Source organism: Garra rufa, chromosome 25 (assembly GCF_049309525.1).
Source record: "Garra rufa chromosome 25, GarRuf1.0, whole genome shotgun sequence".
Taxonomy (NCBI): domain Eukaryota; kingdom Metazoa; phylum Chordata; class Actinopteri; order Cypriniformes; family Cyprinidae; genus Garra; species Garra rufa.
Window position 1 is genome coordinate 21,058,318 of NC_133385.1, and position 18,432 is coordinate 21,076,749.

Sequence of the window (18,432 nt, forward strand, 5' to 3'; positions counted from 1 at the left end):
CCTGAGAGCATCTGTATTGTCGTGGAGGATGAAATACTTGTGAGTGGTCCCACGAATCTGGCTGACTCATTTCTCCTGCTCTTTGGATACATCTATGCACTAGACCTACAGTACCCAAAGAATCTCGAACTTACATTCACTTTTATCCAAAAAGTTGTGGTGTGTCTTGAGGACAACAAACCACTGAAAGGGCGTCTACTGACGCTGAAGAATGAATTGTTCAGTGAGTGAATAATTCAGAATGGATTATTTGTTGAGCTGAGTATTAAGGAAGTTTTTTTTTGTTTTTGTTCTCCTCTTTACAAATGTAATCATTGGCCTCTTCTACCTCAGATTTAGGATGTGACAATGTTTGCTTGTTCTACCTCAGATTTAATACGTGACAATGTTTGCCTGTTCTACCTCAGATTTAATACGTGACAATGTTTGCCTGTTCTACCTCAGATTTATTACATTGATTGTTAATAGATACATTTTACAAAAATGACATATTGCCCAGCTAAAGTTTGCACTGAAAAATGGGAGAAACGACTGTTCAATTCATGCACTATACATGTTTAATGTTCTGTTGCCTAATGCCTACCTTGATGCACTACCTTGATGTTGCCAGTTGAAGTATGGCACAGTGGAAACCAGTACTTATTTGAATTTATTTTTTTTTAAAAAGTGTGTTTTTCAAGGAACAGTAAGTGCCAAAACGTTTTTAAACGGTGTTAAATGGCTCCACATTCTAATAGTTGTCATTGCTGTTGAGGATGGATTATACTTAGAATCTTATTGAATTTTATCATGAATCCTTTGTGAGTTTTTATTATAATGTGAGCTGGAGACCCAAAATACTGAATTTACCCTCTGTAACAATGATCATTACCAGAATATGGAACTAATAACACTTAATGTACTTTAAAACAGGTTTTGTTTTTATGGAGTCATTTCCTTTTCTTTTTGTTTTAACTTATGACAAGCACTTTTTGACTGAGCTCCTTTGATTCCTGCCTTTTAAAAAGCACATTGTGTTGAATAAAAAAAAAGTTGTTGAATTGTCACTGTGGTGTCACTTTCATGTTTTCTAACATTATTAGCTGAATGTAATTGTGTAGTGGGCCGACAGTAGTATTTCAGTTGAGAATTTATTTTTGAGTGCAATTCCCACATTTTGTGTGGAAAATTATTGAAAATTGAGGTTTTTTTTTTTCATTATATGAGTTGAGAAATATAGAAAATTTTGAGTGTATTTTACACATTATATTAGTTGAGAAATATAGAAAATTTTGAGTGTATTTTACACATTATATGAGTTTAGAAATATAAAAAATTTTGAGTGTATTTTCCACATTATATGAGTTGAAAAATATAGAAAATTTTGAGCTAATTACTCCCTAATTATAAGTTGAGGAATATCAATATTTATAAGATAACATTGAGATAATTTAAGGCAAGTGTAAATGTAATTTTTATTTTATGTAAACTTAAAACATTTAAAAACATCACTAAAATATTTTTGTGTAATCTGTTACAAAATAATTTTTGAGTTCAGTGAACTTATTAGGGTTTACAGTGCGGCTGTAGCTGTATCCCTTCTAGCCATGACCAGGTTGAGGGATCGTATGTGTTTTTACTACACATACTCTCAAAGCCGAGATACTAGAGTAAAATACCACTCATCTGGTTCAGCATCAAACAGATAATAGCAAAATTTGAGAACCTTACGTGGAATTTTGTTTAAGTGAATACGATTTACGTAACATTCTTTTTTCTGTGAACACAATCCCTTTTCTTCTTTTTTTACCTATCTATGATGACTTCTGTTTCTGAGAATCCTGAAAAAATGCATATTATAACCTCATCGGTTCTCACATCTGTCGTCAACACAGTATATTGGAATGTTCAAAGTGAACTAGAGAACTATGCTGACAAAAATGAAACAACTAAGCCAATATGGACCAAGTTATTATTTTTATTTTATTTTCAACAGATCACAAAGTAATAAGAAACAAATATATAGCAATGTGATGCTTTTAGCCATTTAGCCACACAAACAAAAGCTTTATTCCTTTAATGTTGGTAGCTTGGAAACAAATAAGGGTGGGTTCACACTTGTCATGTTTGTTTCGATTAAAATGAACTCTGGTGCGATTGCTCTGTTAGTGCGGTTCATTTGAGTGACCACTCAACAAGTGGACCGAGACTGGGACAGTTCGCCTGAAATATGAACACAACACAGACCAAATACTTCTAAACGAACCAAAAACATGAAGTAATGATACTGTAAAGCTGCGGTCACACTAGACTTTGAGCATGCAAAATTCCCTCAGATTCAACCCAACCAGTCAGTTTGTGAATGTATCACTATGCCTTTAGGTTCTATATCTTTAGGTTTGCTGTTAAAAATGCCAGTGTAAACGCTAAGCGGACCAGGACTAGATGTATCATTTTCCTTTTTGGTCCGGACAAAATTAACCAAACAAACTGAACTACAAGTGTGAACAGTGCGCAGCATGAAAACAATCAACAGTTGTGTTCTGAATAAAATTTAGATTAGCCCACAAAGAACATTAATATCAAATAAAATTATTACTTTGAACATATAGAAATCCTTGCAATAAACTAAAAAAATCCAAATGTATTAACATGCTGAAGAGAGTTTTATGAATTAAGTTGTTGAATACATTATGTATTTTCAGTTAATATCTTCTAGTCCAAGGGTTTTCAACCCTGTCCTGGAGGCCCAGTACTGCACATTTTGTATCTCTCTTATCTATCACACCTGATTAAACTCATTAGTAGAGACTCTACGACCTTAACAGGGTGTGACTAATAAGAGAGATATACAAAATATACAGTGCTGAAGGGCCACCAGGACAAGTTTGAAAACCCAGTAGATCTTTCAAATAAAACCATTAAGTGCTTCATGAGCAGCAGTCAGGCGGTCCAGGCGAGATTGTAGTTCTTTGCGCCTTGTACCGACTTCAGAGTCCTCAAACAGGAGCTCGCTCACATTTGCCCCATCCAGTAAACTAAGCATGTCGATAGACAGGAGCTGAGCAGTTTCCTTAAGCATGAAGAAGGAGATCATCATGGGCAGCTGGTCAGCCATCCGCTGCACCACAATCTGAAAGAAAATAAATAAGAGTAACATCCACACATGCATGTATACTGTAATCCAGTCTATAGAGTCTTTGAACAAACATTAATATTTGTTAATGAAAACTATAAGCTCTACCTCATAATACGCCTGCATCATTTCACTGTATTTGCTTTTTATGTCAAAGATGGGTAAGTGGTCTTCTGAAAATGTCTCATCACTAATCTCATTCAAGAACTTCAGGTAAATGGGATCTTGAGTGTAGATCATGTTTTCCATTTCAAACTGCTCTGAGATCCTCTGCTCCACCTTGGCTTGTTGGCTTGACTGAATGTTGTTGATTTTGTTCTATGGAGTAAAAAATTTAAATTTAACTTGATTAAAGAATATTCTGTGCTCAGTACAAATTACGTTCAGTCAAAAGCATAATGTTGATTACCATGAAAATTAATTCTGACTGATCTGTTCTCTTCTTTTTTTTTAATAATTAGGTTCTATTAAACCATAACAAGACATTGAAAATAGGCCTATAAAATGTAGGTAACATTATAGTTAGAGACCAATTCTCACTATTAACTAGCATGCATATTACTAGCATACAGGCCGTTTATTAGTACTTATAAAGCACATATTCATGCCTACATGTATATTTTAGATCCCTTAATCCTACCCAATACCTAAACTTAACAACTACCTTACTACCTATCAAGAAGCAGTTAGTAGTTAGTTAATAAAAGTTGGTTAATAGTGATTGGTCCCCAAACTATAGTATAACCAAATGTATTTTATATACAAAAAACATACAAAAAGTACTGAAAAGCACTTAATGAATGATTATTGTAGACGACTCAGAAATGTTTACCTCAGTGATATTTTGAAGTACAAGGTAGTTCCGGAAACATTCATAGGACACATCTTTGAATTGCTTGAGGATGATATCTTTAAGAGAAATGCATACATAAATCAAACAGACACAAGCATCATAATTCAGATTTTCTAGAACTATTAAACTGTCATTCAGTTGTGGTCCAGTTATTAGATTTTTATAATGGACACCAGAAAGATGTCTGATTGTACCTTTTATGATCCTGAGTAAGTCAATGACTGGGTACTTAAGTCTGGCCACATGGCTTTGCAGAACTGATTCAAATCCTCTGTAGTTGCTGAAGCCAAGCAGTTCCCTCCCTCTGTAATTCTGGGCAAACTCTTTCAAACTGTTGACTTGTTTAGGAAAAGATGGATTTCTTATTAAATTAACTGACTTATTCATAAGAACTTAGAACAAGACAGTGAAAAGTTATAGCATCTTTAAAGTTGAAAAAACACTGACAGCATGGCTTTGTGTCATTAAGATGATCATTCCATTTCTTGAATTCCTCTCGAAGCTGGGCAAACAAATTTTCTCTATTAACTAGCTCCCCTGATGATAAGGACATGATATTCTCATTGAATCTTGATAAAATCTGTGATGAAAAAAGAATTGTTACATGAGCATGTTACTGTACATTTATCAAAACATTTGCCTCTGAGAATGAAAAAAAAGACATTGGATGAGAAAATAATTGACATTACAGCAACAATACAATACAACAATACAATACAACAATAACCATCTCTGACACAAGATCTTTTTAGGGCAGAAAAATAAGAAAGAAGGATAAAATCAAAACAAACACAATAGGGTTCCAGCAGCTTGGACAGGGGTCTCAAACTCAATTTAACTGGGGGCCGCTGGAGGCAGAGTCTGGGTGAGGCTGGGCCGCAACAGGTTTTCCACAAGAAAAGCTTTGTTAAAAAAAATTCCAATCTGCTTAAATCTCTTTATTTTTATTTTTATTTTTTAACACAAAATAAGATGAAAAAATAAATAAATTAAGAATTAATAAGAAAATCAACAAATCAATCAGTACTTAATAATAATAATAATAAAAATAATAATAATAATAATAATAATAATTACATTTCGCTAGTCAGCGACTATAATGAGGAGGAAGTGAGGTGAGGCCAAGTATGGTGACCCATACTAGGAATTTGTGCTCTGCATTTAACCCATCCAAGTGCACACACACAGTAGTGAACACACACACAGTAGTGAACACACACCCGGAGCAGTGGGCAGCCATTGCTGCGGCGCCCGGGGAGCAGTTGGGGGATCGGTGCCTTGCTCAAGGGACTCACCTCAGTCGTGGTATTGAGGGTGGAGAGGGTGCTGTGCATTCACTCCCCCCACCTACAATCCCTGCCGGACCTGAGAATCGAACCTGCGACCTTTGGATTACAAGTACGACTCTCTAACCATTAGGCCACGACTGCCCCACAAACAAAAGACTATGTGGTTTCTTCAGTCTTCTATATCTGCTGTATTCCGATTCAAAAGTCTGTATTAACAGTTCTTTAAACTTCAACCTTCTTCTGAACATGAATTGTATTGAACATGAATGAACCATTGAAGAACATGAACTATTGTTCTGAACATCTCTTGCCTACTCCTTGCTGCTAGAGACCTGGCAGCGCTTCCTCTTCGAATTATTTATTAATAAACTAGTATTTTCTGAGTCAGTGTCGCAAAGATGAAGTTGATGATCCTGACTTGCCATCTGCTCACTGGAGGCGCTTTTTATGCCTAAATGTATCTTTATGAATTAGGCCTATAGCTAATGAAAGACTTTTGTCTTCGATTTGAATTATTTCGTTTTATAGTAGTGAAGTAATAATTTAAAGTAAATTTATTACTCGTACATTTATATACAAAAATGAAGTTTCAAAGGGCACTGGCACCTCCATGTCCTGCAAAGCTTTCACTCTCCGCTTAAACGATTGGATATGCGCCTAATAGCACACATTTATCTAGGTTAAACGAATAAACTAATATTGTGATATGCTTTAAGTTTTTTTTTTTATATCTATTGATTTTAATTTAAATCGTGATGACTTGAGTAGGCTAAATTGATCTGTTTGCTACTGCCGCTTGGTCGTTACTTTAAAAAACGAAAACTTGAATTTCACAATCAAAACGTGTTCCAAATATATTTCTAAATTAACTTTATAAGCTAAAGAAACGAAAATAAATGTAATTACTTTGCTATTAAAAACAGCAGCTGTGCAATGGGGAAGAGAAAGAGAACTCGGCCAGTAATTCTGATCAGCTGTCCAGATTGTTAGAATTTTTGCAACGAATGTTTGTTTAATAGCCTATTTAACACTTATTTAAGTTACTTTCCTATTTAAATGTATTATTTCTTTGATTTATTTTAGCGTTTTGTAGGTTGCTTGTTCACTGACGGAATTGCTAAAATAAACTCGCACGTTATTTGTTAATAATGTTTGAGCCTCATTTATTTTGAGTTTCAATATAAAAACACCGCACCACCGGCGGTAGTTGTAGTTGGCCCTACTTTACAGTTCCTACGTGCACTACATGTTGTATTTAAATCTAAATTTAACATTCAACGACAGATGTTTCAGCACAATGAATGTTTTTGCGCTGAGTATTAATGGTCTCCCTGTCTGTGTTCCAGTCTGACGCTCATTCAGTAAAGATTTAAACTTAACACAGACTGCCAGAATGGACTTTTAGGCATAAACGGAAATGCTCGTGTGAATTTGTGACATTTACAGATAGGGGTGAGCAGGGCACAACCTAACGCGGGGTTAATTGTAACACGCATGATTTAAATATTTCCACACATGCTAGCATAACCAAATTTACGGTGTTTACTAGTTGCCATAGCAACACTATGCAGAGAAAAAAAGAGCGCCAGAATTCAAAAGCCTTTTGAAGATATCGCTGAATATTTATTTTACCATAGTAAAAGTACATTTCTGGCTGAAGTAAACTTTTCATTTCAGTTTTTAATATTCATTTAAAATTCGACAAATCTGCTATTATTTTAATCTCCAATTTGTTATTTATCAGTTTAGATGGTTTATTAATGTTTCGCAGACCAGCAGAAGACACTAACCTATTTTAAACTCCAGTCGCGCAGATGGGGAAAGATGTAACACTGTGTTACAATATTCCCCGCTGTTATTAAACTATGCTATTCTGTGACATTAGCGGTGCAGTTTACACGATTTACTTCTAAGGATTTTGATAAGATACCTCAAGAAACAGGTGAATAAAGGCTGACAATCAATGTTTAATGTTCAGAAGTTATTATTTCAAGTAATGTAAAGCATTTTGGCTGGTTTATGTGTGTCGTGTTCTTTGAGAGCTGTGTGTGGAGGAGTGGAGTGTTCTTCTGATTGTCTAAATGTGTTTCATCTATCTGTCCACATTGTTTTGAACTAGTGTACAGCTGTGTGTTGCGATCAAAGCCGTTCAAAGCATTGTTGAAATGTGTTCATTTTCAAACTCCAAAATTCGATTATTTTTATTTTTTTTAAAAAACGTAATTACTTCATTTGAAAAAGTTAACACATGTATTTTACTGACAAAATATTTTAGTTTGTTGTGTATATTTATTTCATTCGATCAGATAACATTTTAAGCTGTCATATGGTCGTGTTACAACGTGCCCCTCAGATGTTACAATGTACCCCACCTACGGGGCATGTTGTCACGTTTCACTTCCTTTCTTTTGAGGCAAATAACGAAAAGCGTATACACTGTAAATATGAAACAAAGCGATATATTTGTACTAGACAAGTGTGAAAATAACGTGGATAAAAAATTGTACTCTGAACCCCACGTGGATTTACATAAACCGCGAAATTCAAAAAGTGTTAGGTTGTGCCCCGCTCTCCCCTAAGGATATGACCGTAAACTGAAAGTTTTCATACGAGATGCAAACGGATCTCAAAGCGCCTCACAGGGCAAGCCATATACGCTATTAGCTTCAAAATTTAAAAAAAAAGGAATTCTCATGTTTTGGGCTGCTTGGATCACGTAACTCTCAGCATCTCAATCTGTTTCCTCCACTATTTTTAGATGCATTTTGTCTATAGAAATGCGTCATTCCGTGCTTTAATTTGACATGATCCTCTGAAGTTGTACGTGCACTGTGGACGGACCCGATTAATAGATAATGAGAATCGTTGTTTTCGTAGTTGTTGCAGCCCTAATATGTATTTATTTATATAGCCTACGTAACGTATATAAGCCTACGTCGTATAATGTCCCGTTGGGCAGCAACTTAAAAATAATTTTTTTTTGGAAGTGTTGTGAATGCAGCGCGCTGGGACAAATGTCTGCGTGTGCCCAATAGAAACGAGGCAGGCAGCCAGGCATGGAAGAAAACACGGCAACGCTGCTGTAACTTTCACCTATTGAGAAATATTTTTCTGCTTGCATCAATCAAGCCCGCCCCGCCCCCAACAGCCATGTACCCCACCAAGATTGGTAGGTTCGCTTAGCTCTGCACACAACACTGTAAAGTGCCATACATCGCGGGCCGCAGTAACATTAAACTTTCATATTAAGGCGGGGGCCACAAACTGTCGTCCTGCGGGCCGCAATTGGCCCGCGGGCCGCGAGTTTGAGACCCCTGAGCTTGGACCTCTAATGTTAATTCTCAGAAGCAAGAAAATGTGAGGTCTTGGGGTCCTACTTTAATGAGGAATAGTTTGGCTCCCTTAGAGTCCTGTGGTGGTCCACCCTCAAACTCCTTAAGCGCATTCCTCACGGCCCACAACTGCTTTTTTATCTCTTCATCAAGCTGTGGCAGTGATTTCTGACAAACACAGATTAAAAAACCCAGGACTTACTTACAGTCTCTCAATCCATTTGCAATGCACACTGCCAAACAATGCAGTTTATTGTACAAATTAATTCAGGTTTAGTGTGAACAGGTCTTTAGATTGAAACATTTAGAAACTTACTTTGATATGATCAACAAGATTCTCAGTCAGTTTTATGGCAAGACATTTAATAGTTGCTTTATTTTCATTTAAGAGGCATCTGTAAAAAAAAAAAAAGTTAAGGAACTTTTGCAAGGTGCTTTAAGTAAAGCTTGTTAACCAGGTATGTATTAATAAGAGTATCTTTTAAGGCTGTATTCTCCTGCAGTACTGACATGATTGAAAACTGGTTGAAATTTAAAACAAATCAACTTGATCTAAACAGCGCAATCAAGTCATTTGGACGCATACATTTTTGCGATTAATTATATTTATTATATTCTCCTCAGATTGTAACCTGAAATAGTCGTGGTTTTGGAAGAAATCTCTCTCCAATTCTGCCGCCTCCTCCAAAGGAATTTCATCATTGATCTGCTGTTGTCCTCTACACTTCACCATGATGTAACCCTTGCGGAGAGGAATCACTTTGTTGTGGACAATGGCCAGAACGCTCTTCTCAGTTCCCTTGTCTATGAGGTCTGGCTTGGTCAAAATGGCTGTGAGAATGAAAAATAGATAAATGTTAGAAATATAAATAGTTAAAAAAAAAAAAAAAAAAAAAACAGTAATAAAATAAAAATAAGAATAAAATGTGCATTTGTTGACACATGCTCATATGGTGATAGCTGCTGTACATTACCAACGGTTCTTAGGCCCTCAGGATCTACTTCTTGTGCCATTTTTAATGCTTCTGTTGTTGCAATGTCAGTGTTACAAGGGACAACAACCATATTTATAGTCTCTTGCTTCTCTGTAAATTTCATGATCAGCTGTTTGATCTACAAGACATGAAGATGTTTTATAACTGGACAAGTATGGTGCTGTCCAAGCAAAATCAGATTTTATGACCCACCTGGTTTTCAATATCCTCTGGTTGTCCTTTTACTGGGACTCGGGCAATTCCAGGTAGATCGATCAGTGTGAGGTCACACGCATCTGGTGACATGACCTCTAAAGTGATCAGCTCATCACATATTCCTACCCCTTTTCCTGCCAGCTCATTCTGGGCTGTAGCAGACATACATTGCATTATTAACCTTGTTTTACATTGTAGTAAGTGAAAAAAAAAAACACTCCCCGTATATACGGATATATAAGATGGTGGTGTGAGGCAAAAAAAAGTCTGTCTCTCTGTTCTCTCCTTTAGAAAACGGGGGTTAACCGTAACATGAACTTTTAGCCAGTCAAATTCGACGATATATCGACACTGTGAATAGAGTATAAAAAGCGCCACAACTAGAACTGTGGTGTGAGAATTAAAGGTGCAAGTGCTGGCAATCAAGCATGCCATGACAGATGCACCTCAATCCATAACCTGCCCAACATCACGTAAGACAGTGAATCAATCAGCTATAATATATTTAACTAATGAAGCTGAAAAAGGTGTTACGACATTCTCACAACATTTGCTTCAGCAATCGTTAGGGTGTGAAGACACATCCATGCAGGAATGTGTCTAAGATCACTGTCCTGACCCCAGTTCAGGGAAACATAACAGCAGAGATGTCCAGGAAAAGACCATACCATGGATAGAACATACAAGATTACCTCTCAGGAACCTGATGATTCGGTTATGCATCTCCAAGGGTCTTCCATCCACTGCAATGTGATGCACCGCTATGACGGTTACACATTTTCAAAGAGAAGAGGGACAGTCTCCTCTTCAACTTTTCTTGCAGGAAAGAAAACGCAATGCTGACTGGGTATATTTGGCGGTCCTCTTGACAAGAAGGATCACCAATTTAAAAACAGACTCCACCTGAGCATAGGCCTGCCTAGTATGGGGGGGGGGGGGGGGGGGGGGCTCTAGCCTGAGTGATAGTGTGTATCACTCAGCCTGTGAACAGCCAGTGACGTCTGCCGCGTCCCTTCCAGAAGCCAGACATGCCCGAGGGACCACGTCGTAACCTTTGTCGGTTGACGTGCACAGCTACTGCATATACCCTTCAGCGCCTTTCCCTGATGTACCTGCAAGATGGTTATGGTATGCAGGGTGGAGGCAGCCTGGCCCGCAGCGCTGTAGCTTTGGCAGCCAGAGCCGACGTCAGCTTATATTCTTTGAAAGCACACAGTCAGAAAGACATTTCAAAAGACACTTTCCACCACGCAAGCTGTACAGGAAACTACTGTTTTAGGCTGACGTGGCCAGGGGTGAAACACAACAATTATCTGTGATATCCCAAGGGCGAGCACACTGCTGAATGTGCCATCTGGAACACAGCCAAGAAGTTCATGTAGACATTCTTGTTGTTTTCTTGCCGTTCTTGTCTTAGCAGAAAAGGCGCCCACAAAGCAGAGTGGATGCATGCAGGCCCGTAGCCAAGGGGGGGCATTGGGGGGCAGTGCCCCCCAAGTGACCCGAGATGCCCCCCTGCCCATGACCGCGAGTTAACTTACTTTTGAGAACAAAAAACATTGATCTAGCATTGAATACTGCCAAACAAATCATAGCTCTAAAGGAGCGCTAATCTCTACAATGGTAAACTAACATGAAGCTAATAAATAATCGTTTCCGTAACCTTTTTATGCATATTTTGCGCATCAATTCTAAAAATGCGCGTAAAAACTTATGTGCCAAGTAGGATAACATTCTTATCCGGTAAGAAAACATGCGCATAAACTCGATGGAAACACTTTTACCTAATACATTCCTTGATGCGCATCAAAAATTTGACATGTGACTTTGCAATGTGATAGCATAACTGGACCAACCAACGGACCGATCTCATTGCACAGCATCTTAAATTCAAGTTCCGTCATTTTAAAATGCTTGAGGAATGTCTCAAAGTGCTTCGTTATAATAAACTCCCAGAACTGTTTTCCCAAACAGCAGGCTCTGAAATAAGATGACTGCATTTCGTCTGCGCGCTCTGAAGCTCGTAATTTATTGTATACAAGAATGATCATAGGCTATAGCCTACTGTGCCTCCTCCTACTGCAGAACATTTATTTTTGCTTCGTGATATTTAGCGCAAGTTAATCAGGAAGTGACAATTTTGTTCTCTTCAACTCACTGGATGGTAACATTGCTTTATTCGCAAATGTTTTATGCTATATTCTAATTTTGCGCATAAGATTAATTAACTTTGGATGGAAACATACTGGCGTAGCAAGCAGGCGGGCACGCACTGCGGATTCTGTGTAGGGAGAAAACCAAAATAAAAAAGGGTATAAAAAATTAAATAAATAGTCCTAAACGAAATCTGTTTCACTAAAGTAATTCTTATCAAAACCAAATAAAAAACTGTGCGACATGTCTACACTGAGTTCTGGTTCATTTAGTGACCGCACAGCAAGCTCACGGAAAGCCCACACTTTTTCTTTATTTTACGAAAGCTGTTTTTATACAGTAGTGAGTGCAAATAGAAGTTAACCTTTTACAGTTCGGAATAATGTCTTATTCTTATCTGTGACCAAAAATTACATATTTTATGTTGGTTCCGGTATAAGGAAAAAATCTAAGCGATCGCGCTGGAGTCTCTAGATGTGGAAAATATTTGTATTCTTGCCGAAAGATGCATATAGGTGCATTTCAGTTTCTCTTTAAATTCGTATGGTTAGACTTTTGTATGGTGTTTATAACGAATGCCATTATAATTTGTGATTGATTTCATAATGTTTATATATAAATTTGTACTATAATCTTGTAGCTGCTCATATTTTTTATGTTCGTCTGTCTGAATAGGCTACCATACAATTTAAAGGATTTGTCGACAACAACTGTTTTTTTCTCTCAATACAATTTTGTCTGATATGTGTATAGCAGTTTTTTAATTCATGCAGCAAGTGTTTTAAAACTAGTAAGTATGTAAATACGTTTTTAAACTTTACATTCTTTGAAGGAACTTTTAACTATAACTTTTTGGGTAGTTTAATGTAAAAACATTGTCATGAATTCGTTGTAAATTACAAAATTCATTGTTATAGGCCTATATAGATAGAAGAATATTGTTTTAGCAAAGTATATAGTCGCATATAACATTATAGTGATGTATTGATAAATATTAGACAGTGCATATATGTTAACAGCCTACGCGATTCCTAAAAAAAATTCTCCTTTTGCTCCGTTGCGCAATGAGCTTTACAAATGTTTTAATCTAGAACTTTCTTCAAGTTCTAATGTTTATATATATATATATATATATATATATATATATATATAGTACTTCTAATGTCTGTTTATGAGATCATAAAAAGTGTGCCCCCCTATGAAAACGAACTGCCCCCCCCCAATGAAAATTTTCTGGCGACGGCCCTGGATGCATGCCACCATCTTATATACTCGTATGTACATGGAGTGGCTTGGCAAGAAAATTCAACTCGCCAATAGTCATTGGCCGTTTCTTGTAATGCTCAGAAGTGATTGGGGCTCCCAAGTGAAACACTTAATGGCAGTGTCAATGTAACTTTAAACGAAGGGAACCAAAGTACGTTTATGCACTCTCAGAAAAAAGGTGCAAAATCTGTCACTTGGGCAGTACCTTTTCAAAAAGTAGTACACCTTTGTATTAATCCTTAAAGGACGCATATTAGAACCCTTAGGGCCAGATTTACTAACAGCTTGCGTCAGTGCAAACCGTTTTTTGGCGTTAAAATTGTACTGTCAGGATTTACTAAAGATGCGCACTGAAGATAGGGCTGAAAAACCATGGACACGTTTATTTTTTTGCGCCTGACCTAATTGAATATGCATTTGTAGAAGTTCCCTATCAGACACAAAATTTATGGGAGGAATGAATGAATCACGCAACGAGATTTACTAATGTTTGCGCTCATCAAATGACTGATTCTTGTGCCATTATTAAATGTGCCATTATTTATTACTTAACCACATGTTATTGCACACTAGGCTTCAATAGTTTAACCAGTACTGAAAACCAAAGCACTTTTGCAAGCATTTTTACTAACCTGTTTCAACATGTTTTTGAACCAATGATGAATTCACAAATTCAATTTTCTTTTCACGGTAGGATAGAACACCCTTCCAGTTGACGTCTGGTACCTTCTTCAGCCTCAGCTCTAGTGGACATCTGGTGACAATTCCTACAGAAAACACAGTTAAGTTAGCAAACAAAAGGAAACGGCAGTGTTTTTAAAATTGGATAGTGTTTTTAATTTTATTAAATAGCAGTGACTGTAAAACTCTATAACTTTTCAGAAAAAGTGGGGTCAGTTTCAGGAATAAATTACTTCTTTGAGTTTGTTCTTTTTTTAACCAGTTAAAATAAAAGTCACAAGTTATCATTTTGAATTTGAATCAACCGGAGCAGTTCCAGAGTAAATGATTCATTAATGTAAATGAATCAGTTACACGGTTCCTCCAAACCATGTGCTTTCAGACAATGCTGTGCTATAAACCTACTGTGTCTGTGCACACTAGACAGTATGCAGCACCCGAATATAGCTCATTTTCACACTTCACCATGTCTATCTATCTGAGATCACATTATTACCTTTTTCCTTAAAAATGGCTTTATATTTTTTTTATCTCTTTTTGAAATATGGTTACATACATATGCGTATAAACAGCTACAGTTTTAATATATTACGCACAAAAAATATGAAGTACATTGAGTAAAGTAAGCTGTTTTTTGCCCCCATGTACCACTTTCCTCTGAAGCTTTTCTAGTAGTTTGTAGCTTAACTAGCTACATTTTTTAATAGATTTCTAAACCCTCCTTACCACTACCTCTTGGTAATGCAACTCCAGACAGTGCTTCCAACACAGAGCTTTTTCCAGAGCTCTGGTCTCCAATCACTACAATAGTCGGTAATGCCAAGTCCTTGTGAATGCCAACTGACCGCAGAGTGTCAATCAGATCAATGTATGGACGAATGCCCTTTTCTAAATGACTGTGAACTTCTCCCTTCATTTCCTGACTGTAAAGATAAAAATGTTTATGTATGTTATTCATACCTTGCCTTTTATTTGTTTTAATTCATTTGGAATATTTCTTTTTCTTATTTATGATAAATTGTTTAATTTCAAAATGACTTTTGTATTATTTTTTCGATATTATGCAAGTGTAAAGAGCTTTAAATTATTATTAAATCTGCTATTTGAATATACATTTATAATTCTTGTACGTAACAAGAAATAAATTATATGCCTATAAAAGCATACATTTTTCAAAATAAATTTACAATGAACTATATCACAAAAATAGTTTAAATAAGCTAATTAAAATGTATACTAACCTTTCACATTGAGAGCAGTCACTACATTCATCATCACTTCTTTGACCTGAAGAAAATAACGAAAATAAGCCTGAACTGGACATTTTCTGAAAAAAAAGTGGAGAAAATGAAAACACTGTTAGTTCTAAGAACAGACAATATCCTTTTTTTGTATGTCTCTTAAAAAGTGATGATGCTGAAGAGAAAAACTACGTGTCACACTGAATTTATAGTGGATCACACCCATGATGATAATGTTCATAATAGACAATGTCAGACATTTTTTTTTACATATACTTTACATATACATTTACATAATTACCCAACTTTGACAAACAGGAAATTAATTTGCGTGTATGTAGGTTACCTGATATGCCTACAGAGCATGTTTTTATGTAACTGACTTTAAAAAGCTATGACTAGCTTGTCAAAGTAAGGCTTAGTTTCGATTTTGAAACAAATTGAGATAAAACGATTAATGTGCAGCACATTCCTTTTCTTAACAACAGTGTGTTTTCGTCCCACATTAAAAGCCTGAACTTAACATCCAAATCAGTCAAATCATGTAACATGGCTATATTAATATGCAGTCCCCTGCATGACTAGCTTGATAGTAGAACAAATTATTAAAAGTATTCAAATACGAAAGTAATCTAATGCCGTTTCTCAGACAGCTTTCTGGATGCCCACCATGAAACACGGATTGTGTTTTTATCCTAGATGTATATGACTTTCTTCTTTCAGACGAATGCAATCAGAATTATATGAAGAAAAAAAAGTCCTTTCCAAGCTTTATAATGACAGTGAATGGGGGTCAAGATTTTTAAACCCCAAAATGTGCTTCTATCCATCATAAAAAAAAACTCAAAAACAATATAATATATTAATATCTCACCATTAATAATAACCATCTTTATTCTAATTTAAAACTAATTTAGAACAAATCTGTGAAAATAAATATTTCAGAAAGAGTGAGATCAAAGGCTGTGAGACCCATGCTGCTTTGTGGGTGTAGTAGGAAAATAATCATTTTTGTCCAAAAAAGAAATTCTGTCACTCGCCCTCATTTACTTTCTGTAAAGCCAAGTTGAAAAATGCTGCCTCTGCAAGCTGCATATGGGAATAAGAAGGCAACAAGGTATGTCTGAATCTAATGTCATGTCACATCCTGTCTGCTGAGATACTTTCATCTGATTGGTTTTTTAAGGCTGCATAGATTTATCTTTATGTGTGTTAAACTTGAAACGATCAGTGTATGATATCAAAGTAACAAATTATAGAGCAGACAGCTCCATTCAAATGCTCAACAATCAAATACTTGACCAGTATTTGGGACATTCTATCAGAAACATACATTATCTGTCCTTGACTTGTTACAGTGAATAAAAATATTTTATCCAAAAAGATGTCCAAAACTGACTGATGGTTGATTTCTGTGAGCTGTTATGTAATATGACATTTATTTGGTTCTCAGATATTTTTTTCTTTATTAAAAACACTTTTGAAGACCATATGCGCAAATTATAGAGAGAGCAATAGAAAAAATCTAGGCTTAAGAGAAAGGCTGCAGTTCCAGGGCCAGGGCATTCAAAGTTAGAAAGGGCTACCATCATAGTACCACTTCGTATTACAGCTTGGTGATAACAGGGTGTTACTATGCTAATATCTGCATTATTACCCAGAAAATTACATGCAATTTCCGTTATTACCATGTAATTTCCTAGGTAACAATGTAGATATTACCATAGTATTACCCTGTTATCACCAAGCTGTAATATGAAGTGGTACTATGATGGTAGCCCTTTCTAATTTCAATTTTGGGTTTCACCCCAACACAGTGTTTGTGGGGATGCTGAAGACAAACAGGTTAAATTTATAATGTATCACACTCATGATGAGAATGAATTTGAAAGTAAAGAACATAGTGAACACGTCAGAGATTTTCATATTTTTTAAAATAGCCAGAGGGAGTTCTGAGGGGACCTGATTTGCATTGGAATTAGCTTTTGTTTGTGTGTTCGTGGGTGTGCCTAGTACCTCCTGGGCAGGATTGTAAATATCTTTTGTATCAAAAGACATTTCCTTCAGCAGATGGTCAGATACCTGTATGGTCAGTCACGAACAAAGGTGTTGCTAGATATTCTGGACTCCTTGGAAAGGTCATTTTAGGTCCCCATATACAATAAAACTAATCTAAAAATCCACTGAGGTCATTTTTACTGTAGTCAATAGCTAGCTGTACTACTACTACAAAATGGCCTACCTTTCAGGATGACTGTATCAGCATCAGTTTATGGGTTAAGGGCTTGTGGGTTAGTTCTGCCTCACAAAATATGCTATTCATGGTAGCACATCCTGGTATTTCCTGTCTTACAAAATGGTAGGAGAGCGGGGCACAACCTAACACTTTTTGAATTTCGCGGTTTATGTAAATCCACTTGGGGTTCAGAATACAATTTTTACCCACATTATTTTCACACTTGTCTAGTACAAATATATCGGTTTGTTTCATATTTACAGTGAATACGTTTTTCGTTATTTACCTCAAAAGAAAGGAAGTGAAACGTGACAACATGCCCCGTAGGTGGGGTGCATTGTAACATCTGAGGGGCACGTTGTAACACGACCATATGACAGCTTAAAATGTTATCTGATCGAATGAAAAAAAAGTATACACAACAATCTAAAATATTTTGTCAGTAAAATACATGTGTTAACTTTTTCAAATGAAGTAATGACGATTTTTTAAAAAATAAAAATAATCTAATTTTGGAGTTTGACAATGAACACATTGCAACAATGCTTGGAACGGCCCTGATCGCAACACACAGCTGTACAGTAGTTCAAAACAATGTGGACAAATAAATGAAACACATTTAGACATTCAGAAAAACACTCCCCTCCCTCCACACACAGCTCTCATAGAAAACGACACACATAAACGAGCCAAAATGTTTACATTTCTTGAAATAATAACATCTGAACATTAAACATTGATTGTCAGCCTTTATTCACCTGTTTCTTGTGGTTTCTTATCAAAATCCTTATAAGTCAATAGTGTAAATTGCATCGCTAGTTTAATAACAGCGGGGCATATTGTAACACAGTGTTATAATGTTCCCCATCTGCGCGACTGGAGTTTAAAACAGGTTAGTGTCTTCTGCTGGTTTGCCAAGCATTAATAAACGATCTAAACTGATAAATAACAAATTGGAGATTAAAATAATAGCAGTTTTGTCTAATTTTAAATGAATACTAAAAACTGAAATGAAAAGTTTACTTCAGCCAGAAATGAACTTTTACTATGGTAAAAGAAATATTCAGCGATATCT

The 18,432-nt window shown here is 36.1% G+C and overlaps 1 protein-coding gene across 1 annotated transcript in view; it reads right to left on the bottom strand.

The window, feature by feature from the left end:
• Positions 1-1,939: 1,939 nt before the first annotated feature.
• The window catches only part of LOC141301390 (uncharacterized), a 30,828-nt gene continuing 14,335 nt past the window's right edge, over positions 1,940-18,432 (bottom strand). Inside the window, exons 16-28 of the mRNA XM_073831628.1 lie at positions 16,855-16,952; positions 14,607-14,803; positions 13,832-13,966; positions 9,777-9,931; positions 9,564-9,702; positions 9,222-9,420; positions 8,906-8,984; positions 8,635-8,757; positions 4,416-4,548; positions 4,163-4,306; positions 3,948-4,024; positions 3,224-3,433; positions 1,940-3,112 (exon numbers count right to left, since the gene is read on the bottom strand). Of these exons, the coding sequence (XP_073687729.1) occupies positions 2,888-3,112; positions 3,224-3,433; positions 3,948-4,024; positions 4,163-4,306; positions 4,416-4,548; positions 8,635-8,757; positions 8,906-8,984; positions 9,222-9,420; positions 9,564-9,702; positions 9,777-9,931; positions 13,832-13,966; positions 14,607-14,803; positions 16,855-16,952 (1,914 nt within the window). The 3' untranslated portion in view covers positions 1,940-2,887. The remainder of the gene's footprint in view (positions 3,113-3,223; positions 3,434-3,947; positions 4,025-4,162; positions 4,307-4,415; positions 4,549-8,634; positions 8,758-8,905; positions 8,985-9,221; positions 9,421-9,563; positions 9,703-9,776; positions 9,932-13,831; positions 13,967-14,606; positions 14,804-16,854; positions 16,953-18,432) is intronic.